Source organism: Canis lupus, chromosome 21, assembly GCF_011100685.1.
Source record: "Canis lupus familiaris isolate Mischka breed German Shepherd chromosome 21, alternate assembly UU_Cfam_GSD_1.0, whole genome shotgun sequence".
Classification (NCBI taxonomy): domain Eukaryota; kingdom Metazoa; phylum Chordata; class Mammalia; order Carnivora; family Canidae; genus Canis; species Canis lupus.
This window is the reverse complement of record NC_049242.1, coordinates 28,378,817-28,405,490: the sequence shown is the minus strand read 5'-3', so window position 1 is coordinate 28,405,490 and position 26,674 is coordinate 28,378,817. Positions and strand designations below refer to the sequence as shown.

The 26,674-nt window shown below is 36.0% G+C and overlaps 2 protein-coding genes across 2 annotated transcripts; one reads left to right on the top strand and one right to left on the bottom strand.

The window, feature by feature from the left end:
* Positions 1-293: 293 nt before the first annotated feature.
* OR52A24 (olfactory receptor family 52 subfamily A member 24) lies at positions 294-1,244 on the bottom strand. The gene is given in 1 exon segment (NM_001388693.1): positions 294-1,244. A coding segment is annotated over 1 exon segment (951 nt).
* Positions 1,245-15,942: 14,698 nt separating this feature from the next.
* On the top strand, positions 15,943-16,887 carry LOC119864937 (olfactory receptor 51V1-like). The gene has a single exon (XM_038569359.1). The coding sequence runs from the start codon at positions 15,943-15,945 to the stop codon at positions 16,885-16,887; it is 945 nt and encodes a 314-aa protein (XP_038425287.1).
* Positions 16,888-26,674: the final 9,787 nt, after the last annotated feature.

Below are 26,674 nucleotides of genomic sequence, written 5' to 3'. Positions count from 1 at the left end.
TTAGGAAATTTCCTCACTGAAATATTAAATAAAATAAAATTAAATTAAATTAATGATTGACTAAACCAGAAGCAAATCTGCATGTTTTCTCTCTTTTATGTCATCTACTAATAAGTTGATTCTGTGTACATAAATACTAATGGTTTAAATAGGAATGAGAGCCTGTCTCCAATGTAAAATCTAGAACTGTATCTTTCAGCAGCGTAAATGAACTTGAGAAAGCACAAAACCTGATCCCAAACTACTATTTCTCAAATTGAATTTTATTATTTGAGAAAAAGTTAAATGAGAAGTCAAGATGAATCTTTAGAGTGGAAAACCTTGGACACTCGATCTCGAATCTGTTTGGTCTTCACCCCATACACTATAGGATTGAGCAAAGGAGGGACAAGCAGGTAAAGGTTGGACAGAAGAATATGAATGTAGGGTGGAATATGGAACCCAAACCTGTGTGTAAAGAAGGAGAAGAAACCAAGGAGATAAAACTCAAGGAAGACGCAAATATGGGCAATGCAGGTGTTGAAGGCTTTGAGCCTAGCTTCCCTCTGAGGCAGATTGAAGACAGTTATAAATATTCGGATGTAGGAGAGGGTGATGAAGATTATGTCAAATCCAAGTATAGTGAAGGCCACAAAGAGACCACAGATCTTGTTGACTCGAATGTCTTCTGCTGCCAACTTCACAATGGCCATGTGCTCACAGTATGAATGGGAGACCACAGTGGTCCGGAAGTGTTTCAGCCGACATTTGATGAGGATGAGACATGGAGCTACAAGGAGGGCTGCTCTGAGCATCACTCCCACTCCAATCTGAGTGAGAAGTTTGTGTGTAAAGATGGATGCGTGTCTCAGGGGATCACAGATGGCCACATAGCGGTCCAGGGCCATGGCCAACAGAATTCCTGATTCAGTGCATTGGAAGGTGTGGATAAGCCACATCTGAAAGAGACAGGCATCAAAGTATATGTCAGGCAGATGAAACCAGAAGATGCCTAGCATTTTTGGTAGGATGCAGGTGCTGAGAACAATGTCTGTGACTCCAAGCATTGCCAGGAAGAGATACATGGGCTCATGGAGGCTGCGTTCTGATTTGATGATGACCAGGAGCAGGGAATTCCCAAACAGAGCAATGATGTACATGGCACAGAAAGGAATTCCAATCCAGAACTGCACAGACTCCAAGCCGGGGATCCCAATCAGTGTCAGCACCGGGGGCATGAAGATTGTGCCATTGAGCTTGGACATCTTGGCTTAGAGCTGCTTGATTAATGTTGCAAATTTTGTATTGGGTTTCTCTTTATTTGTTCTCATCTAGATTTATTGAAATTTCTAGAAACAGAAATTGAATGTGTTTTTAAAGGGCATTTTGTCAAGCATAGCTGTTGACTGATCGTGTAATTCTAGGAATGCACAGACAGGCTCCCCAAATTCTCTGCCCCTGTCTCTGTGTCTACCTCTCTCCATGAAGGCACACAAATACACAGGACAATTCAATATGCAAAGCAGACCCACTCACTTCTGAAACTGTAAGTGCATTTGTGGCCATTTGTCAGTTAAAGAATGTTAGTTTGGTTTTATAATAGGTTCAAGAACTTAAGATGTTACATGTATCAATTTTGTTTTTATCCAAGTGGAATTCACAGGCAGTCATTAGTCTGCAGTCAATGCAAAGAGAGAGAGAAAAAAAAAGAATATTCACCATTCTGAGCAGTATTCCATACCAATGGAAAATAGGTAGTTACAAAGTACTGACCTATACCTTAAAGTCAACAATCTATACAGGAATATTCATTGTTTAATAAAAAGTTAAATGTCTCTGTCCTTAGGAAAGGAAAACAACATGATTAAGAGTCACTTGTAGACTTGAGGTACATATGCAATGTACCTCTCATCAAAATCCCAGCCGGTGACTTTGCATATATGTACACACTGTTCTTCATTCACTTAATATGGAAAGGTGAAAGACCCAGAAGAGCAACAGGCACTAGAGAAGAACAAAATGGAAACAAACAGAAGTGAGAGCCCATAAATAGACGCACACATATACAGAATTAACTGACACAAGAACAAAGGCAATTTAATGGAGAAGGAAAATCTTTTCCACTAATGGTGCAGGAACGACGGCATATCCACATGCAAAAATAAATGGATGTAGACATAGACCTTACACCTTTCACAAAAATTCACTCCAAGTGGATCACAGTACTTCTAGGTGGGAAATAAAGTATAAAAATTCTAAAAGAGAGGATAGGATAACCTATAGGAGATCATGGCCCCAACAGTCAACTTTTTGTTAACTTTCAAAGTATGATCGGTGAAAAAAGAAATTGATTAAGTTGATCTTCATTACAGTTGGAAACCATCTGTTCGGTGAAAGACATGGTTAAGAGAATTAAAAGACAAATCACAGACAGGGACCAAATATTTACAAAGTATGTATTTGATTAAAGGACTTTTATCCAAAATGTACAAAGAACTCTTAAAACTCAACAATAAGAAAGTGAACAAATTAAAAATGGGCAAAAATCTGAACATAAACCTCAACCAAGAGGAGGATATATTGATGAAAAATGAGCACGTAAAAAATGCTCAACATCCTAGGTCACAGAATTTCAAAACGAAGCAACAGTGCAATATTACCACACACCTTTTTCAATTGCCTGAAATTCAAGACTCTGATGTGTTAAATGCTGGTAAGGAAGTGGGTCAACAAGAATTCTCATTCATTAAGGGTGAAGATGCAAAATGGCACAGCTACGTGGGAGACAGTGCACAAAGCTAACCATAGGCTTATCATGAAATCCAGTAACTGTGCTCCTAAGTATTATCCAAGTGAATTCAAAGCTTATGTAAACACAAAGCTTGTGCATGAATATTAATAGCATCTTTATTCACAATTGCCAAAACTGGGAAGCAACCAATATCTCTATCATGTATACACAAACTGTGATACTTCCACATGATGAAGTATTCAGTGACAATAAGAAATGAACTATCAAGTCCCAAAAGATTTGGAGAAACTTGAAGTCCATGTTGCTAAGTGAATGAGGCTGCCCTGGAAAAGCCACCCACATGGGATTCCTACTATATGATATTCTAGAAAAGTAAAACTATAGAGACAGTATTCACCACGGTTTCAGGGAGAAAAAGAGAGGGGTGAATAGGTGGAGCCTAGGACTTTTTTAAGGTAGAAGAATATTCTATAAGGTACAACAATAATGGCTATAAGATATCATGCATTTGTCCAACCCCGAAGAAATGTAGAACACAAAGAATGAGCTCTAATGTGTATTATGTACTGTAGTTAATAGTAAGTATATAAAAAATAATTAATACTAATTTGCTCATCAGTTGCAACAAATGTACCACACTAGTACAAGATGTTAATTGCCAGAGAAAATGTAGGATGGGAGAGGAAGAGAGTGTACTTTCTGCACAATTTGTCTGTAAACCTGAAACAAACTCATTTCAAATAAACTGTATTGGAAGTCTATTCAAATATACCTTAGGAAAAGAGCCTCCAGTATCCCAGATAAAATTAGATAACAGTACAAAATAAAATTGATGATGGTAAACGGGAAATTAGACAGATTTGACTAAAACTTGATGCAAGGATAAATGTTCTTACTGAAATTCAGATAAACATTTTGTATATTATGTACAGAAAATAGTGCTTGATAGAATAATGGCCTAAAATGAAGTTATACCTTGTTGAATTTCTCTTGGAAAATTTTCTCATATCCATATCTGCTCAATAAATAATATTGTTTCAAAGAATACATGGTAATTATGAATTCTAAACAAGATAATTTTAGTAAAATAAATCTGATAATACCAACACAAGTATTTAAAATATCACGGAAGATATAAAAAATTTCTTTATTCAATGAAATTCAATGCTATGATTATTGATGAGAAATATTTTTCATATATTTCGTATTACAATTATTATATTCCTTGCATAAAGTCTCATTGGTTTTTGGTTGGATGGGTGGAATAAAATGCATGGAACACACAACTGACTTTAATACAGCCAGGACAAAAGAGATTAAAATTGTCCTGAACCAGGCAATGCTCAATTAGAAAATACAAATTTTGTGGAACTGTCCTCTTTAATCAAAGTGTGGCATTGTATCACACCCCTAACCCAACCCTTAAACCATTTCCTTTCTCTTCCAAATACCTGCTCCTCTAAAACCCACCCTTGGATGTCAATGCACAGCCCAGTTTCCTGTTTACTGTCATTCATTCCTCTGGGAGAATGTTAGTATCTGTTCCAGTTTAAACATTGCTTGCACATCACATAACTGTGACATTCTCACATTCACTTTGAAGCTTTTCCTTCTCGTTGGTACAATAGTAATACCAAAGGAATTCAGTTAAGTTCGATCTGAGTGCTTTTCCTGATATTTCCCCTGTGCCAGGGGCTGAGCAAACACACATGACATCTGCAGAATTTGCCTGCAGCAAACAATGAGGCTACACTCTTGTTGACTCCTTTAGGTTGCAGCTCAATTCCCCCAACAGGACATCTGGCCCTGTGCTTAGCCTGGAGCATGCATTCAGATCGCACGTTTTCAACTTAATAATGTTGTTGATCTGCAACATAAATATCAAGCATTAGCTTTATTTTTCTCATTTATAATGGCAGATGTTGATAGAAATGACTCCTAGGCAATTGCTGGTTCTTTGGACCCTTGCTCTTGCAAAGCTCATTCTGCCCCAAAAAGCAGCAGACAGGTTGTAGATGTAAGAGGCTATCGACACAAACTGTCCCCTTGCTTGTTTGATTTCAACACAAAGAATCCGGAACACTGGGGGGTTCAGCGGTTTAGCACCGCCTTGGGTCCAGGGCATGATCCTGGAGTCTCTGGATCCAGTCCCACATTGGACTCCCTGCATGGAGCCTGCTTCTTTCTCCCTCTGCCTTTGTCTCTGCCTCTCTCCCTCTCTCTGTGTCTCTCATGAAGAAATAAATAAAATCTTGAAAACAAGAAAATACAAAGAATCAGTGTAAGAAAAACATTAGGAATTTTAGTTTCATGATGTGTAAGCTTTCTTGTTTGCATTCCTACATTATCTTTACATATACACGAGTCAGGACACAAACCTACTTTTTAATGAAAGATCTGGAGACATTCACTTTGGATAAGAGAAGAAAGAAGGTGAAAAATGTTCTTCCAAGAACTTATATCTTGGGTCAAATCTGACAACTGAAGTCTTATATTCCCTTTAAGGCTTTCTGCTCAGAGTGACTTCTTATGCAGAATTATGAGGTGCAGTTCCCCCACACTCCCTTTGCATCCTTTCTAAATATTTCTCCATCTAGATTTCAGAGACACCTATGAAGAGCACATACTCACAAGTTTAATTCTTCAGTCTTCTTATGTGCACTCACCTACTCATGTGGCATTGTTATAAACAGTGTAGTTATTTAAAAAAATCACTTCCAGTGAAATATAATTTTAGCCCCGGGCACGACTATGATGCAATTCTCCTGAGCACTGAAGAAGGGATCACATATGTTCCCTGTGGTCAAGACAATTAAATGTATCTGCTTTTTAATTTATTGTTTTAGTATAAAGATGGGATATAAAAAAAAAAAAAAACTCCCAAACTCTTTTGCCTCTACTCGCTGAATCGTAGCTATTTCTGTTCCTGCCCCACAAAATTTTTACAGAAGAAATCTCATTCTTTGGTAGTCCTTGAAGTTAGTAACAAACAGGGTGAGAAATGCCATCCTATGACATAAAGGCTTTAAATGGATTCTAAAATTAAATATATCAATGGTGGAAAGAAGTCACACCTGATTCCAGGACAACATTTTCAATATAGTCAGACATTTATATCCACTCATTAAGTTGAAAATGAGAAATAGAAATAGTCTTTCCAACAATGGCTGATCATGTTGCACTATCTACTTGAAGGCGTGGATTTTTTTTGCTTATAATTGTCCTTTAACTTGAGAAACACCCTAGTCATGGTCAATTTTAGTGAACTAACAACAGGCAACTCTGACTATCCAGAATCAGCTACTCAAACTTTAATCTGAATTAGATGATAGAAGCATCTTATTGTTATTGTATCAGAAACTATTATTTTAACAAAATGGAATTAAACTGGTTCCTGATTCCTGCACTGCCTCCAGTACATGTATTTATTATTTTATTTTATCTTCAAATTTTTTATTTATTTATTTATTTATTTATTTATTTATTTATTTATTTATTTATTTATGAGAGAGGGAGCAAGTACATTACAAGTGGGGAAAGGAGAAGAGGGAGAGGGAGAGAGAATCTGGAGCATATTCCGCACAGAGCATGGAGCCCCAGTGGGGGGCTTGATCTCATGGCCTTGAGATCATGACCTGAATTGAAATGAAGTGTGGGCCACCTAATTCACTCATCTATCCTAGTAACCCATGTATTTACTATTTTATCTAGCATATTCTGTAGTATTAAAGTATAATTGATGTAGATCTTGTTTTAAACAGGAAAAGAGTTGTTGACTTGGAGAGAGTACTTTGTGGTTTCTGAAGGAAGATTTCCTCATAAATGTATTGCTATTTTTGTCATTATTGCTATCATTACAAAATCAACCAAACCATAAAGTTAGGAACTCTGCAGTTATAACTCTTTCTCATTAGAATTAATCTTTGAATAGATAAGGAATTCACACTTCTCCTTCAGCCTTCCCAGTCTGAGACAGGAGGGGGCATACAGAATAATCAGAGCCATTTCTAGTTCAGACTTGGATAATTATACCTCCTGTTACTCATGACCATTTTTAATGATTTATTTAGGTCTTACTTCTCATATTTGTAAAGTGATAGCATAGGCTTACTTAATCTTGAAGCCCTAGGCCCTGAGTCCTTGCCTTAACTTTCTGCAATTATATGAGCTCACCAAAGAACTTCACATATATACAGAGAACCAAAAGATCTTCAGGTCAGGAAAAGTGACAGAAGTCTTCATGAGAGAGTCAGGATCTTTCCTGCATAAGTCTGATTATTATTATTATTATTATTATTATTATTATCATTTAGATTTATTTTTATTTTTATTTATTAACACAGAGCGAGAGACAGAGACACAGGCGGAGGAAGAGGGAGAGAAGCAGGCTCCATGCAGGGAGCCCGACGTGGGACTGGATCCCGGGTCTCCAGGATCACACCCCAGGCTGCAGGCGGTGCCAAACTGCTGCGCCACCGCGGCTGCCCTGATTAAATAGATTATATATATATGACATATATGTACATACTTTATGGATTATGTCATGTATGCACATTATACAAATATGCATATGTGCATATATACCTTTTAGTTTATACATATATATACAGTATATATATATATATATATATATATATATATATATATACACACACTTACTATTTCCCAGTGTCCATAGTATTAATGTAAACTGAAGACAGTGCTCCAAATGTGTGGATCACATATTTCCATTTAATTATCTGATCAGAGTTATGTCACTGGAGGAAGAAGAAGAGCAGCTTTGGAATTAAGTGATGAATGCAGGAAGAAAAGTCTGAGATTGGAATTTCTCCTATAACGGTGTGAACATAATCTATTTTATTATTAAGGGAAGATATGATAAAGATAAATTTGTAAATTTTTTCAAACTGGTGTTAAGTCTAGATCTCTCTCCGTTTTGCATGACATTGAACACATTACTTAAATCTGTGGTGACATTTCCTTCCTGTATGGAAGCAATAATATGGGGAATTATTAAAACAATGCCATAAGAAAGGACATATAGCACAATATGCAGGGAATAAAGCACTAAATAAATGATAGCTAATATGTGTGTGAAACTCAAACTTTTTCATCACTGGACACTTCTTACCTTTTGGCTTTATACTTAACACTCTGATTTAACATTTCCACAAAGGTTTCAGCAATTTCTATATTACGATACGCTTTTACAAATCTAGGTAATCTTCAAAAAGTCATATATGGAAATCACAAAATGTATTTTAATTGAGACAGAATTGTAATAATTTACCATTTTTAAATATAAGACCAGACAAAACTTATTCCTAAAATACTTTTATATTTCTAGGTATGTTTTTCTCTCATTAACCATACCCAAAAAAGCACTTTCCAAAAATTTTTGTCTCACTTTCCTGATAGTGCAATAAGATATTAAAGACATATTTAAGGACACTCCTTTTGGAGCATATTAAATTCTCCTCAATTATTTACATTAATATTTTGTAAGTAAATTCAATGGAAATACTAAAAACTAATGTTATGCTGTATTCAAGGCTTTCAAAATATTAAATATTGCTTTCATGGATATAAAATCGGCTATTTATCATGCAATCCCATTTATTTTTACATAATTTAACATTATACACCCTATTTACCTAACTCTTAAATTGTCAAAAGTATGTATTATATAACTCTTGATAAGTGTAGAATTCAACTGAAGGAAATACAATGTATTGGTATAGGAAAGAACAGAGTATAAGACATATGTCAGTAGTGTATCTTGGACATCTAGGAATCTCCTTTTTTCAGTTAAAAGGATATTGGTTAAGAGGGTATACTTGGTTTTCCCCCAAAGTTAAGATGCTCTTAAATGCTGCCATAATTTTACTCAGGATGGCTTTTCTAATGAACATGACATTCCTCTATTTTGTGAGTAACAATTATACTTCCCTTTAGACCTATAACTGTAACAGAATACCCCTTAATATCTTTATTTGTTTCCTTTGCTATCATATTAAACGACCAATAAGTAAAATATGAAAAACAGTTTAAATAATTTTCCCTATTAAAACTATGCATCCTGCAGGTAATCAATGTAATCACGAATCCGCCAATGTATTACGTAGTAAAGACCCATTTATTCTATAATCAGTTACCCTCCCAGAGTATGATGCTGAATTTTGAGAAAATTAAACTTAGGATGATATGTTCAGTTAATCATTGCATTCGGACATCATTTTCTGTAAGTGAAAACAATATAAAATTTTGTAAAAATATTTAGATGAGATATTGTAAGAGTGCATTAAAAAAAATATTCCTAAATGTAATCCAGAATTTGCAAGGTGGTATCTTCCTTAAGTTCTCAGAGAAAGATGTAAAATTCAGCTTATTAGTTTTCAGGATTAGAAAGATTAGTCCTAGATGATTTGTTACATTGTTTGAAGATACTGTGAGGTTGGGGATTTAGGAGTTAAGATTTTATGGCAAACTATAGTGATGTGCAGCATCAACAGGACTCATGACCAGAGAGCTGGGAAATTTCTATGAAAATTACATCATCAGGTTCTACAGCATTGACGAGCCATAGACTAATCAAATCTTTCTCTAACTTCAAAGCAGTTTACATCTAGTTGGAAAAGAAAGATGTATAGACACAAAGATTTATAACAGTAACGCTTTGGATCTAAAAAAATTGGTCCATATGTTAAACTCAAATTAACCAGAAAGGAGTTTGATAAATGCATAGATTTGAGCGATCTATCCTGTGATGAAGGCATCCTTTAGGCCTGGATATGGACGTATCTGCGTAAATGGTCATCTCATATGACAAAGTGCTAGAGCACTGGTCTTTTATTTTCTTTTATTTTTAAGATTTTATTTATTTTTCATGAGAGTGACAGAGAGAGAGGCAGAGACATAGGCAGAGGGAGGAGAGCAGGCTTCATGCAGGAAGCGCGATGTGGGACTTGATTCCAGGACTCCAGGATCCTGCCCTGAGCCAAAGGCAGATGCTCAACCGCTGAGACCCCTAGGCATCTCTTCATTGAAAAAGCGAACAAAGACCATGGCAAAAGGACTCCAGACTCCATGCATGACAGACCATGAATAAAGAAGTTTTAGGCAATGCAGGCATCCAAATCTCCTGGCTGAGCCCCCACAGGACGCCCAGCACCGTGTGCACCGTGGACAGCCCCATGCACAGGTCAGTGAGGGCCAGCATGGCCAGGAAGTAGAACATGGGCTGGTGCAGGCTCGGCTCAGTCCGGATCACATGCAGCACCAGGCAGTTCCCAGACAGTACCATAGCATAGATACGGGAGAAAGGGATGGACAGCCAGGGATATTCTTGCTCCAGTCCAGGGAATCCCGTAAGTAGAAAGGTGAAGTTACTGACTTTGGAATCAGATTGAACAGACATGGATCTATAAAGACAGAAACCTCTCAGGAAAACAATATAGTTTACTGTTCATTTAGAATCCTGTGTTTCCCATTGTCTTAGTAGAAATTTTGAAGTGACAGCTATGAAAGAATGACTGGATTTAGCACCATGGCTCATTACATATAAGTCCAATGCTTGTATTTTTTCAGAAACTGCATTTGCTATGAAACTGACTACTTTATGCCTGCATGTGAAGCCCTTTGTTATTAGGTCTATATCAAAGGTTTCTGTGTCCATATCCACAATTTCACTGTCACTTCCTAATTCAATGCTTCATACTACAAATAACAGAAGAAATATGATTTCTGGCTTGTGAAAGTATGATTGTGAAGTTTACGTATACCAAGTAGAGAAAGAAGACACATTTGAGTTCTTGCCCCTATACCGTGGTAAGGGATTAGTTACTACTTACAGGATTCCCTGGACTGGAGCCAATTGCTAATCACTGGCATGGATTGGAAGATTAAACTCTGCTTCTTCCATAAGATGATCATTAACTTGTAGGATTCATTTCTGAGACATTGTTGTCTGTTTTTACACGTTCACTTTATGGACTTGATAAAGAACAACAGGGACACCTGGGTGCCTCAGAGGTTGAGAGTCTGCCTTTGGCTCAAGGTGTGATCCTAAAATTCAAAGATCTAGTCCCCTGTGGGTCTCCCTGTGGGTGGCTCTGCCTATGTCTCTGCCTCTCTCTGTGTATCTCTCATGAATAAATACATAAAATCCTTTTAAAAAGAAAAAAAGAACAATTGTTGTGGTGGAGATGGTCTTGACAATCTTGTAAATGGATCTGGTTTCTTCCTTTGTTCTGGTTGTATTGAGATTCTAGGGGAAGTAAGGCTTATGTAGATCTGAGAGTCACTGGAGTAAAACCTGGGAAGTGCTGAGAGTAAGTGATGTGACATGCAGGGGGCTGTGTTCCTTTGGGAGTGAGGACAGCATCTGCACAGCACATGCTCCAGTCTACCAAATTCTGAATATTCTTACAAGTGTAAATATTTAAAAATAATTTCTTCATCTAAGGAGATTTGAAAATAAACTTTGGACAGACAGATTAAGAAACATCCTGCAGCTTCCTTTCTCCCTAAGTGGTCTTAAATATTTTTGAAGGGCAGCAGATATAGCCTATATAAAACAGGTTATTGTTATTAACATAAGTTTTGATTTTATTTTTCTCCATATCAGTAAAACTTTTCACGCTTTTTTTAAACCCTGGCTTTAGTACTCAAAGAGCTCACGTGCTGGCCAAGAAAACATTATTTATAAGCCATCGCAGTTTTGTATAAGCTTGATTCCTTATAAGCTCCTTGAATGTTGTCTCCATTTTTAAAACAATAATATTACTAAGCACTATTTTTTAGCACTTACTGAGGACTAGGAATCTTGGCATTATTTAATTCTCAGGATTATAGTACTTCTTTTTTGAAAAGTTTTTTATTTACTTATGATAGTCACAGAGAGAGAGAGAGAGAGAGAGAGAGGCAGAGACATAGGCAGAGGGAGAAGCAGGCTCCATGCACCGGGAGCCCGACGTGGGATTTGATCCCGGGTCTCCAGGATCGCGCCCTGGGCCAAAGGCAGGTGCTAAACCCCTGCGCCACCCAGAGATCCCCAATTAAGGTACTTCTAATTAGAATTAGAATTACTAAACGGTCACATCTTTTCTTTTAATAAAGAATGTGCTTATAAAGTCTAACTTTCTGGTTGGTAAACCCTTCCCCAACACCTGTGAGTACTATGTACTTAGGCAAGATACTTAACCTTACATTAGTTTTTTCATCTAAGATGGGGTAATATCATTATTTCATTGGATTGTCCTGACAATTTATTTAGATGAATTTGTAAATAACTTGGATTGTGAAATACACAAAGAAAACAATTAAAGTAAATTGTTATTGTTTCCATGGTAGAGATGAAGAAACTGAGTTTAGGGTGGCATTCTTTAAGAAGTTATCCATGAACCACCAGGGACTATTGAGTACTTGGAATGTGGCTAGTCCCATTTGAGATGTTATGTAAGTACAAAATACATACTAGGTCAAAGACTTAGTGTGGAAAGGATGATTTAATCTGTCTCCCCAAAAATGTTTATATTTGCCACATGTTGACATAGTATTTTAGATGTAGTAGGTTAAAGAAAACATTAAAGCTTGTTTCACTCGTTCAGTTTTACTTCGAATACCTAAAGCTGCATAAGTGGCAAACATTGGATTGCTCTGGGATGACACTTGGTTAGAGATAAGTACTAGAAACTTCCCCAGGATCACTTAGCTATGTCGTTTAACATTGTCCCAAAAACTTTTATAAACTAAGTCCAAAGCTGGCAGAAAGAGAAAAAGAACAAAGATGATAGCAGAAATAAATGAAATGAAGATGAAAAAATGTAGAAATGATCAATGAAACTAAGTTGTTTTTTTTAAAAAGATGAAAGAATTTACTAACCTTTAGCTAGACTATGAAAAATAAGACAAAGACTCCAGTATGTAAAATCAGAGATGAGAGATGAAATTTACCACTGATACCATAGAAACACAAAAAATCACGAGACAAATTTTATACATCAACAAACTGGATAACCTAGAACAAATGGATAAATTCCCCCAAACATAAAACTTACAAAGACTGAATCATGAGGAAATAGAAAATTTGAACAGACCAATTATAGGTAAAGAATTTTAGTCAGTAATCCATTGCGCACTTAAAAGCCTAGGATCAGAGGTTTCACTGGTGAATTCTATTAAATATTTAGAGAAATTAATGCCAATTCTTCTTAAACTCTTTCAAAAAATTGAAGAGGAAGTAATACTTCCAAACTCATTTTACAAGGCCAGCATAACCTCAGTACCAAAGCCAGATAAGTACACGACAAGAAAAGAAAAGTATAGACCCATATTCCTGATGAACATAGATGCAAAAATTCTTGACAAATATTAGCACAGTAAACACACAAAGTAACAACAGTATATTAAAAAGATTAAATATTGTGATTCGGTGGGATTTATCCCTGAGATGCAAGGATAAGTCAACATATGCAGATCAATACATGTGATTCACCACATTAATAGAATAAAAGACAAAATCCTATGATTAACTCAATACATGCTAAAAAGCACTTGACAAAATACATCATCCTCTCATGACAAAAATTCAACAAACTGAGTATAAAAGAAGCATACCTCTGGCAGCCCGGGTGGTTCAGCGGTTTAGCGCTGCCTTCAGTCCAGGATGTGATCCTGTAGTCCCAGGATCAAGTTCCAAGTCAGGTTCCCTGCATGAAGCCTGCTTCTCCCTCTGCCTCTGCCTCTCTCTTTCTCTCTGTCTCTCATGAAAAATAAATAAAATCTTAATAAAAAGCATACCTCAACATAAGAAGGGCCATATATGACAAACTCGTGGCCAATATCATATTCAATGGTGAAAGGTTGCGATATCTTCTAAGATCAGAAATAAGACAAGTTTGCCCAGTCTCCCCACTTTTACTCCACGTAAGAGGAAGTCAGAAACTGTAGCAATCAGGTAGCAAAAAGGAAAAAGGGCATCTCAACAAAAAAAGACAAAGTAAAATTGTCTTTGTTTGCAGATATGATCTTATATCTAGAAAATCCTGACCATTCCACAAAAAACAAAACAAAACAAAACAAAACAAAACAAAAAAACCTGCTAGAGTTAACTAAAAGATTCAGTAAAGTTGCAGGGTATAAATCAGGATACAGAAAACAGTTTCATTTCTATACACTAAAAGCAAAACATCTGAAAAAGGAAGAAGGAATTCAAACTGCTTATAATAGCATAAAAACAATGAAAAACTTAAAAATAAATTTAACTGGACAGTTTTCAATATCTGCACTCCCTTGTTCATGGCATCAGTATCCCCAATATGGAAACAACCTAAGTATCTGTCTATAGATGAGTGAATAAAGAAGATGTAATATATATTGAATATATATTTAATAAAATAATATAATAAATGATTAAATAAATATTAATAATCAATAAAAAATATTCAGCCATGAAAAAGAAGAAAATCCGGCATTTTAACAATTTTGATAAAGCTTGAAAACATGATGTTAAATGAAATAAGTCAGACAGAGAAAGATAAATATTGCATAATACCCCCTATATGTGGAATCCAATGGAGCCAAACTCAGAATCAAAGTAGAGTGGTTTTTCCCAGGAGCTGGGGAATGAGGGAAGTTGGGAGATATTTGCCAAAGGGCACAAACTTCCAGTTAAAAGATTAACAATTTCTGGGGATTAATGTGGAACATGGTGATTATAGTTAATGGTACTGTATCATATATGTGAAAGTTGCTAAGGGAATACACCTTACATGTTCTCACTCTAAAAAACAATGGTAATTATTTGACAGGATGAATGAGTTAGCTAATGTTATGGCAGTAATTCTTTTGAAAGAGGTAAATTATAAAATCAACATGTACACCTCAAATTGACACAGTGTTATGAGTCTATTCTACTTGAATAAAGCTGGCGGGAAGGAGAGAGAAACTCTAATTGAGAAAGTTTGTGATCGATGAAAAGCAGTTACTCACAAACCCTGGAAAGTCTCCAGAACAACAGAAGAAACAAAGAGTATGTACCTTGTGGTGGCTGAAGGCCTAGTTTGTGAAAGAAGGGAGTATGATAGAGGATCTTAAGCTCACTGATGATCCTGTTGAAAGCAAGGAGAACTGATACATGAGATAGGTTTAATGTAATCTTAAAGATTAGAGAAAACCCCTGAAACCTTTGAATCTTCATGCTAGGGAAGCAACAGCCTCTGAAAGGTGATAGCAGCGAAACTGAAGACAGATGAGCCCTTAAGAGCATATGCCTTGGAGTCGGCCTGCAAGGATTCACAGCTTCACTTACTCGCTGGGCAACTCTAGCCAGCTGCTTACTCTCTCTTGAACTCAATTTAGTCATTTATAAAGCGGGGCTCACAATAGCACCAGTTACTTAGGGTTTGTGTGGTATTACCTATTTTATAATTGAATTATAACTAACATATAGTGTTATGTTATTTTCTCTAATAGGTTTTCAACTCCTGGAACAGTTAGAACATCAAACGGAATATGTGCTTGTTAAAAAGAACAAATGCACTCCCTATGGATAATTCCAGATGGTAGTCAGGTAATAGCTGTTTTGACCATTCATTTTAAAATGTGAACAGACTATCTCTAGGGACATGGGGTCCATTTATACCCATCTCCTTCCTGACGTTATACATCACAGTCGTCTAGTTCTCTCTTGATGCAAGTACTTACAAAGATATGATCTACTTTCTCGAGAGCAGAGAAACAAATATATCTTTGAGCTTTTGTTGTTGAGTTGAGACTCGAGCAGTGATTGCCAGATAAAAAAGACAGATTGAATCACCGGATGCATGAAGAGACAGACTGAACCGCGCCCAAAGGTGAAGGGTAACTGTTTTTTGCAAATACTCCGAAAAATTAACAGACATCTGGAAAGTCAAAATTTATCATAATCTCTAGTTGCTCGAGAAAGACGAAATCTATTTTAGATCACTTTCCTTGGTCTACCCTCGATGTTTTATTAGGTAGACACACAACAAGATTCCTAAGTGTGGAGATGTACTTGGATAACAGGTGTGAACAACAGTAAGTGTGACTTTTTAATGTAAAGAATTCTGTATTACATACCCATATCATTTTTGCTCAGATTGGTCCTCTATGAGAAAATAATTTGAATGAAAGCGCTCTACCAAATGGACACAAGTGCTGACTCGTTGGAAAAATACAGCAAATGATCCATGCCTGCTTTTCCTGCTTATGACACCAATTCCTCCACCTTTCTACTAACAGGCTTCCCTGGCCTGGAACAGGAATATCCCTGGCTGTCCATCCCTTTCTCCCGTATCTATGCTATGGTACTGTCTGGGAACTGCCTGGTGCTGCATGTGATCCGGACTGAGCCGAGCCTGCACCAGCCCATGTTCTACTTCCTGGCCACGCTGGCCCTCACTGACCTGTGCATGGGGCTGTCCACGGTGCACACGGTGCTGGGCATCCTGTGGGGACTTAGCCAGGAAGTCAGCCTGGATGCCTGCATTGCTCAAACTTATTTCATCCATGGTCTGTCCCTCACAGAGTCTGGAGTCCTTCTCGCCATGGCTTTGGATCGCTTTACAGCGATCTGTAACCCTCTGAGGTATACGTCCATACTAACCAGTGCCAGGATTACCAAGATTGGGCTGGGAATTTTAGTTAGGAGTTTTGTGTTCATTATGGCTCCCATAATCCGCCTAAAGTTTTTCCACTATTGCCATTCCCACATCCTCTCGCACTCTTTTTGCCTTCACCAAGACTTACTAAGACTAGCATGTTCTGACATTCGCTTTAACAGTTTCTATGCCTTGGCTCTGGTGATTTGCACACTTTTGTTTGATTCCATGCTAATTATTGTATCCTACATTCTGATCCTGCATTCTGTCTTGGCTATTGCATCCCGGGAGGAGCGGCTTAAGTCCTTGCAGACCTGTGTCTCCCATATCTGTGCTGTCATGGTTTTCTATATCCCAATAATCGGTCTGACTATGGTGCATCGTTTTGGGAAACACCTCTCTCCTATGGTCCATGTCCTCATGGGCAACATCTATATCATCTTCCCACCCTTGATGAACCCCATCATCTACAGTGTCAAAACCCAACAAATCCGTGGCAGGATTCAGAAGTGGTTTTCCATGAAAAAGGAGTAAAACACTTTCGATTACATAGACACAGGGGCTTACCTGTAGAAAACTTCAGGCAAGGACAGGGAAGGAATATATTTATTTAAAGACGTTAAAAATAAGGTGACTGAAAATGAAGACTTACAGGATATGCCCATTACATGAAAGATTTCTAAGTATCAAAAATAATAATCAAACCCAAGTTTGAAGTTCTGATAGTAGAGTCCTTCATAACATGGCATTATCACTTCTGACTAGAAAAAAATAATATTCACAATTGTCCAGAGAAGTTTAACTTACAAGGAATATCTATAAAGAAGTCATCCAAACACATAGTACCCATTTATCACTGGAGGCACAATTTTGTCACCACTTGGTATGGTTACCTTACTCGATATAGACATTACAACTGGTTGCTAATCTTAAGTGATGTTTTCAGACTGGTTAGCAGTTTGAGAGTCAAGCAACATCACCCTTCTCTTCTGGTTAATTTGTCAACAGACAATTCTGTTGTCTGCTTCTCTAAAGAACAATCTTTCTTCATTTTACATACCTCAAAATGAGTGCTAAAATGACAATCTTAATTTGAGTCTCACAGAAATTGATGTCTTTACCGTGTAGAATAAATGTTTCACTAATATGCTTTACGGAATCTTTTTTATTTTAATCTTTTCTGGATTTGATAAATATCAACAAGGCAAGACTTTTCTTCTGTAGTGGCGTTTCTCACCATGTCTACCTAATAATTAACATGAGGTCAGATAACTAGCCATTTGGGAACGTAATAAAGCCTAGTCTGTACTAAAAACCATGTGGAATTGCTATTCGTGAACATCTTCAAGAGAAAAGATACTGTTACCTTTTTTCATCTCTAGCAGCAACTCATCTTCATTCTCATCCTCTTTACCAAATTAGGAAAAATACCCATGCATATGCTATCAGAGAGTGCTATTAGACAGAGCTGATCTTTATTGCTTTGTGGAACTCTGTCCATAAGCTTCTGAGAGCAAACTTGTTAAGCATTTCATCCTTAAAGGATTTCTCCAAATACTCTAACCCATCGTCTTTTTTCCTCTTCTATTATTGGAGAACTGAATCATTAAATTCATGATTCAATCTTCATAGCATGCATTTATGAAGAGGCATTTATCTTTTCGCATACAACTAAAATACATTAAGACACACGGAGATATATATATATGTATATATATATATACACATATATATATATGATCATCTGACTGATAGCAAGTATGTAAATGTATAAATTCATAGGTCTTAAGTGTTAATCTTTTAGAAAAATGTATAAAATAGAGATAGAAGAATGGATGAAGAACTCTAACTAGGGAAAATGTGTTTTCCTTATTAGATTCCTTTGGAGTCCTTATTTATATTTTGGAAACAAGATTTGAGCAACTCATTAATTTTGTGGTAAAAATAACTTCCAATCTTCAAAAGTAGTATGGCATTGGTTTTACAATATCATATTGGCCCTTTTTCCTGCTTTGCATTAAAATGCATCTAAATGTGTATCACATGTAAGAGTTTACAAAAAATTGAAAATAAGGAAAAATTGTCAAATGATTGAAAACTTGGAAATAATTTCCATAATGCAAATGAAGCTATACTGTAAATGAATCTGGTTTAAAACATACAATTGATTATTCATGCCTATTTAATTTATGAACCAAAAAGAATCAACAATCCGTATCTAATTAAGAAGTAATTTGGGATCCCTGGGTGGCGCAGCGGTTTAGCGCCTGTCTTTGGCCCAGGGCGCGATCCTGGAGACGTGGGATCGAATCCCAAGTCGGGCTCCCTGTGCATGGAGCCTGCTTCTCCCTCTGCCTGTGTCTCTGCCTCTCTCTCTCTCTCTCTCTCTCTCTGTGACTATCATAAATAAATTAAAAAACAAAAAGAAGTAATTTATTCCACTCAACTTATACTCAAAGAGATGGAGTTTAAAACAGCAATTTTGTAAAACAAACAAACAATCAAACAGATTTTTCATAGATTTTCTTTGTTGTAATTTTTTTTAAGGTAGGGAAAAGTCAAGATTTTTCACTATAGGATGATAATTTAATGTTATTTCTATATTAATCCATGAAATGAATTAAGAAACGAATTAAAATGTTCATATGAGATGGAAGAAGGTAATGTTCTTATAGAATTCAAATTTACTCTAAATGTGATACCCAATATTTTTTCTAAAAATTTGTTAAAATCACAAGCATTCAGGGCACCTGGGTGGCTCAGCAGAGTGAGTGTCGACTCTTGGTTTCAGCTCAGGTCATGATCTCAGTGTCCTGTGATCAGCCAGCATTGGGTCATGTGCTAAGCATGGAGTCTGCTTGTCCCTTTCCCTCTGCTCCTCCCCTTATCCCCCACTATAAACGTTCTCTCTCTCTCTAAAATAAATAAATCGCTCAAAAAATTATAAGCTCTCAGCGATTAGCACATTCTAAAAATAAGTGTTATATTTACATTCAAAAATACCATTAGAAAGCATAATTGAATGACAAATCCTATTCACATATACAGAACCTGAAGATATAATGTACATAATCACACGTAGAAATCATTCACACCCTTAGGGCCACCTGGGTGACTCAGTGGATTAAGCGACTCTTAATTTTGGCTCAAGTCAGGATCTCATAGTCCTGAGATTAACCCCCCTGCTTAAGATTCTCTGTCTCTCTCTCCCCCTCCTCCATTGATGCTTGCTCTCTCTCTCTCTCTAAAAAAAAAAAAAAAAAAGAAAGAAGAAAGAAAAAGAAAGAAAGAAAGAAAGAAAGAAAGAAAGAAAGAAAGAAAGAAAAGAAAAAAGAAATAAAAAGAAATCATTAACACTTTGTTAGAGAGTGTAAGGGCATACACCTGAAATAGAAATATATTCTTTACTCTGTGTAACTGTATCTGTTCTCCTAAAACATTCCTGTAGTTTCAATGTGACTACACAAATAACAATATTCTTAATTTATAAAATTTTTATAGTTTCTTAGGAAATATTAAAAATCAGAGAAATAAAACAATTTAAAAATACATTTCAAGGGGTTCCTGGGTGGCTCAGTTGGTTGTATCCAACTCTTGATTTCAGCTCAGGTTGTGGTCTCAGGTCATGATTTCACACCCACATATCTCAAAATAACAGAATATGAAGTACAGAAGTAACACTAGATACATAGAAAAATTAAGGAATAAATTTAATGAATTTTAGTGCCATTTAATTTTTTAAAGAAAATATGGATTATGTAATAGCCATGTAGCAGACTCAAAGATAAATCTATACCTAATTTCTTTTTATTTCAAGTTTGTATTTAAATTCCAGTTAGCTAAAATACTGTGCAACATGAGTTTCAGGTGTAGAATTTAGTAATTTGTCACTCACATACAGCACTTCATGCTCACCACACCATACCCATCGCCTATTTAATCTATCTCTCTGCCCTATACCTAATTTCTTAACCCAAATATAAGTATTACTATGCTACAAACTCATTTGTACTTATACCATATCATACACAAAAAAATGAAACTGTAAAATTCAGGAACAACTGTTCTTTTAAAAGAGATCTTTTGAATAAGCTACAGCTTATCCTTACAGATAAGGACAGGAAATGAGAGTTCATAAAATGAAAATCAATGCTTTGACACAGACACACATACATATATAAGGATACATAAAAACAGTGAGAAATAAAAACTCAAACTATTTGCAATTCAACACATGCCAAAATTAGTTTACTCAGGCAAAACATACTTACACATCAATATGACAAAAGACAGCATAAACCTATAAAAACAAGATATAGAATTTAAGTTGTAAAAAAAAATTCAGTTGTCAGTAGTTTGAAATGGTCAATAAATATTAAAATAGATTCGATGTCATCTAAAATTAAATAACCACAAAATTTAAAATAATAGGTCAAATACAACTCCATATTTGGTATATAATTGGCAAATAAAACATGGTTATCAGAATCTGAGGTTGTTCAGAGACTTGCATTTGCTTTTCATATGGATGTAAGTTAACAAGAGATTTTTGGAGATAAGTCACACGTGAATACTGAAATCTCTTATTTAGATTAGATGGAAAGTTATTAATATGTATACTGTTCTATAACGTGTACTTTTGAGGGTCTAATATTTATTAGTTTTATAACAATACAATTGTCAAACTACTCTTTGTTTAAAAGTTGTGTATTAAATATTTTCCAAAATTTTGACAAAATGTTTGAATTAAATAAACGCTACAGTTCATTTTTTAATTGAATCTGTTCTGTATTTCCATGATGACAAAATGGAAGAACACAAAGAAAACATAATAAGGCTTTAGAATGTTACAGAAACACTTCTAAACATCAATAAATGTTGGATGAATAAATTTAAGATTAATCATTCTCCACAGGATATTTTGTTTCTTTTTGTAGTTTAAACTCAATTAGCCACATATAGCACATCCTTAGTGTCAGATGTAGTTTTCAGTAATTCATTAGTTGCGTATAACACTCAGTGCTCATCACATCACCTGCCACAGGATTTCTTAAGAAAGTGAGTTAAAAAAAAAAAAGTGAGTTTAAATTTAAGTTGAGGAAATAATTTGTGGAGAGATGACTATGCTTTTCTCTCTCAGCTCTCAAACACTAATTGTGGAAAAACACTGATGAAAGGAATAGCTTTAAAAATTGAGACAAGATTTTCTGTCATGGTAAACTCCACAAAGTATTTAGATATGATTAGCTCATATGGCTTTTGAGGCAAATTTTAATACCTGTTTTCATTAGCTAAAGTTATGTTTCCATGTGAGGTATATGGAGCAAGCTGCTTATGGTTTAGATTACTTTCAAGAGAAATACTAGCACCTAGTAGCTGGCAACATCACCTGGTAGAGTTACATGGTAACTTATGTGACACCAAACTCAGATTTAATTATAATCAAGATCAATATCTTTCAGTTAGAGTGATAATTGTCACAGAACATCTTAATCCCTGTCAATCTCTAGAGCCATGTATCATTTATTCAAAATGATGTTAGTGCTATGGGCATAAAATTAGGTTATCACATTTTTTTCATAATAAATACATTTATTTAGTTGATATATTACAAAAAACAGATTTATTAAAATTAAATAGAAGTAGAAAAAGATTTGAGGGATGATGAAAGGTAGAGATGAAGAGGACAAAGAAAAACCAAAACAAAACCTATCAATGATTCTCACCCTATGGGCTTTTGTTGCCCAGAGAGCCATGAACTCACTGCAGACAATGTAGAAGTCCAAGCATTTATCAGTCATCTTTTTGTAGATTATTGAATAAAATTTTACATGCATATATATATTTTTCAGAGTATTCATTGCTATGATTAATAATATACAATTAATTCAATATTACGCAGTTACAACTATATTTTGTAATGTCTTTTTTCAATATACAATTGCTGAGAGCAAAATTATTCCTTATATGAATAGATAAAAAGTTTACCCCAAACAAGTCCTTACACTTAAATTGGCTAGAAACTACTGCTTTATGCAACTAAAGTACATACGATATGTTTTTTCTATTTTATTCTTCAATTATTTATTTAGTTATTTATTTAGTTATAAATTTATTTATTCATGAAAGACACAGAAAGAGAGGCAGAGACATAGGCAGAGGGAGAAGCAGGCTCCCTGTGGGGACCCTGAGAGGGAACTCGATCCCAGGACCCCAGGATCACACCCTGAGCCAAAGGCAGCTTCTCAACCTCTGAGTCACCTAGGCATCCCTCAAGTTTTTATTTAAATTCTAGTTTATAATCATATAGTGTAATATCTGTTTCAGGAGTAAAATTTAGTGATTCATCACTTACATGTAACACCTAGTGCTCAAGGCAATAAGGACCCTCCTTAATACTCATCATCCATTTAGCCCATTCCCCACTCCCCTCCCCTCCATCAACTCTCAATTTATTCTCTACAGTTAAGAGCCTCTTATGCTTTCCTCCCTCTCTTTTCCCCTTCCCCTATGTTCATCTGTTTTGTTTCTTAAATTCCACATATGAGTGAAATCATGTTGTCTTTCTCTGACTGACTTGTTTCATTTAGCATAATACACTCTATTTCCATTCACACCATTAAAATATGGCAAGATTTCATTATTTATGATGGTTGAGTAATATTCCATTATATTTATATATGGAATATATATAATATTATATATGTAATATTCCATTATATATACGTTGAAAAAAATTTATATATATATATATATATATATATATATATATAATACTACTCTTCTGGTATTATGTAGAATATTATATATATATAAACATATATATATATCACTTTTTTTATCTATTCATCCGGTGAGTGCATATGAGTCTCCATGAACCTGGTGAGAAGAATTACATAGTAACCACACAAAGGCACATTGGGTCACAGTAAAAGGGAACAACATAAAAGAATAATAAAATGGAGATCTTGAAATAGGCTGAATTATGGTTAATAATTATTATATTATATAATAAATAGACTGAATTATTATTAACAATTATTTCCTGGGCTCAGTAGGAATTGCCAGACTATCTGTCTACACCTAACTCATTTTCACTTGTCTTCTTACAATATTCTCTATGAGTTAAGCATTTGATTAATAGTCCACTGACACTGGGTACTGTAGGTCTGTTCCTAATATCAGTATTTGCCCATATAGGAACACATGAGCTTTATCCACAAACAAACTCTGGAGGGTCACGGTGTTCTATGGATGCTCCAGTGTTAATATGTCTCTGCATAGTTCTGGCCTGTCTTGTTTACCTCCATCTTTATGTATCCTGTGTATAGAATCAGAGGACTTCTGGGCTTTCCTAAGCCTAATGAGACCTCCCAAACATCATAATATCCCATTACAAGGCAGCCATGGCTAACTACCATCTTGTCCACAGAGACCTTAATGTCCCCAAAGTCATTGCTGTCATACATTTAATCATTCTTGAGTAAGTAACTTTGTCTGGACACCGCAATGGAAAACCATCATTTGAAGATTTGCAGAGAACAGCTATTCAGGTTATTCTATGAGGTATTATTTTAGATCAATCAAGTGGCAGTCAAGTAGGAAAAGAAGATTTCTAGGTAGAGAAATCACAATGTATGTTTACAAAAGACATTTGAGTATTTGAGTAACGTCAGGTGGTACTAGAGAAAGAAGGAAATATTTTCAGAGGTTTAAAAAGCATAAATTCAGCATTCTTGCTTCTTTTTTTATTTTTATTTATTTATGATAGTTACAGAGAGAGAGAGAGAGAGGCAGAGACACAGGCAGAGGGAGAAGCAGGCTCCATGCACCGGGAGCCTGATGTGGGATTCGATCCCGGGTCTCCAGGATCGCGCCCTGGGCCAAAGGCAGGCGCTAAACCGCTGCGCCACCCAGGGATCCCCAGTATTCTTGCTTCTATGCAAGAATCTAAGAAGTTCCTGTTACAGAGTGGTTTCTGGTTATGTAACTCACAGTAGTCACAATGTTGAAAGATTATATTCTAAGAAAACCAAGGGTAGCAAATGACCATGGAGATGTTGGCCATCTCTAAAGTGTCAGAGGCATGAATTGTAGGATAAAAATCTGTGAATTATTTAAGACTGCAGACCGTATGTACAAAAACAGACATTTTGTACTCAGAATTTAATGAGAGCATACTAGGTTTCAGTATCTTCTTTTCTGTGATACAGTTTCATGAAGGAGATGAATGTGAAAAAAGACACAAATAATTCAGTAAATTTGAGATATTCTCATTAGCTTGAAGGCAATTGTTGACCTACTTTGCTAAAGCAGTTTCACTTATCTGGAGGGGCAATACACTAATGCTACAAAATAAGGAATTTTCAATATTCTTCCAAGAAATATGTGAGAATGGGCTGAGATAAGTGGAGAACAGGAAAACATTAGTGAGTTTTAAAGTTAGCACTATTGACTAAGAGGATGCTGTGGTGAGGAAGAATTTCAAAGTTAAGAGGACACAGGTTACTGATTTAGTGAATCTAAGAGTAGTTTAGTGATTGCGAGGATACATGAGTGGGTGATTCAGTAAGGAAATGGGGAAGGATTCCTTCCCTTATGTCTTTGCATAGGGGTGGTGAAGATAAATATACATTTAAAAGCATTTGCAGGTAGAACAGGGACTTTCAGGGAATTTATAATTCTTAATAATCTTCCCTTCTAAGTAGCAGTATCTAATCATGTATAAAGACAAGATAGTTGGGATCCCTGGGTGGCTCAGCAGTTGAGCGTCTGCCTTCAGCCCAGGGCGTGATCCTGGAGTCCTGGGATCAAGTCCCACATCGGGCTCCCTGCATGGAGCCTGCTTCTCCCTCTGCCTGTGTCGCTGCCTCTGTCTCGCTCTGTCATGAATAAATAAATAAAATCTTAAAAAAAAGGGACAAGATAGTAAGTCTAGGTCAATTGAATCTATTAATAGATAACATTTGTTGAGCATTCCAGCCACTTTTATAAATGAAAATTCTTTACTGTATTAATATGTACTTATTTACATGCATATTCTTATTTAATTCTTTTAGAAACCATCTGAATGAGTACGTGCTCTTGTTATGCCACCCATACTCTCAAAGAAACAAAGGCATGATTTTTATGAGGTGGGAATCAAACACCTGTTGAGTGGAATAGTCAGACTTTCTACCTATGAAATGCTATTCTTTGAATATTGTTTCTCATAATAATGGCTAACACTTATAAGGTGCTTACTATGTGCCAGGTGGCTGACCAAACATTTCATGTAATTGGGTTATATACTTTTCAAACTTACACTATCAAATGAAAGACATTTTTATTACCTGCATTTTGGAGTTCAGAAAATTGAGCTATAGTTGAAGTAATACTAATACCTATAGCTATGATTTCCCCCAGTAGTACTCAATAGCTCAGGTGCAGAAGCAAACAGCTGGAGACAATGTGAGAGAGCTGCAAAATAGATTGAGAAGGAAAGTGTTCCAGAGGAAGGATTCCTGTCCCCTTGAAGAGTCCTTTTAGGGATCCCTGGGTGGCGCAGCGGTTTAGCGCCTGCTTTTGGTCCAGGGCTCGATCCTGGAGACCCGGGATCGAATCCCACGTCGGGCTCCCGGTTGCATGGAGCCTGCCTTCTCCCTTCGCCTGTGTCTCTGCCTCTCTCTCTCTCTCTCTCTCCTCTGTCTCTGTCTCTGTGACTATGATAGATGAATAAAAGAAAAAATCAAGAGTCCTTGTAGCAGGACTAAGTATCAAGTTGGCATGAGACAGATTAGTAGGAGAAAATTCAGGTTTAGTAGTAGACATGGAATTTCAAGGACAGTCACTTAAAATGAGATCTATTGTCATCCTTGAACTAAAGAGAAGGTAGACCTCAAAGAAAATTGCAGTTCACAGGGCAAAAGAAGAGCAAATGTTTGATAATGATGTTTCCCCTGCTATACAAATGGGTCACTCGGGGTAAAATTCTACCTCCGCTAGTAATGCTTATTCTGGGAAAGACCCTCAATTTAACTTGTTCAATATACTTAAGGGAGGGATAAAAGTTTCTCTTGAGCCTGTAAGGTCTTGATGGTCTTCAGTTCAGAAGAATCTTCATGCCAAAGTGGCCCATCTGGGGGCAGCCTGCCCTTGGTCCCTACAAAAGCAAACGGAATAAGATATTTGGGTATGCTAATAAGTAAAGTTTGAAGTGATGTTCCACCAAATCTGTTTATCTGGAGAGAAGGAATTAATGCTGGGTGTTAAAGTATGGAAAAAGAATGAGATTATATATTCATGATGCAGTGTTTTGGAATTTAAGTTTTCAGAAGAGGGC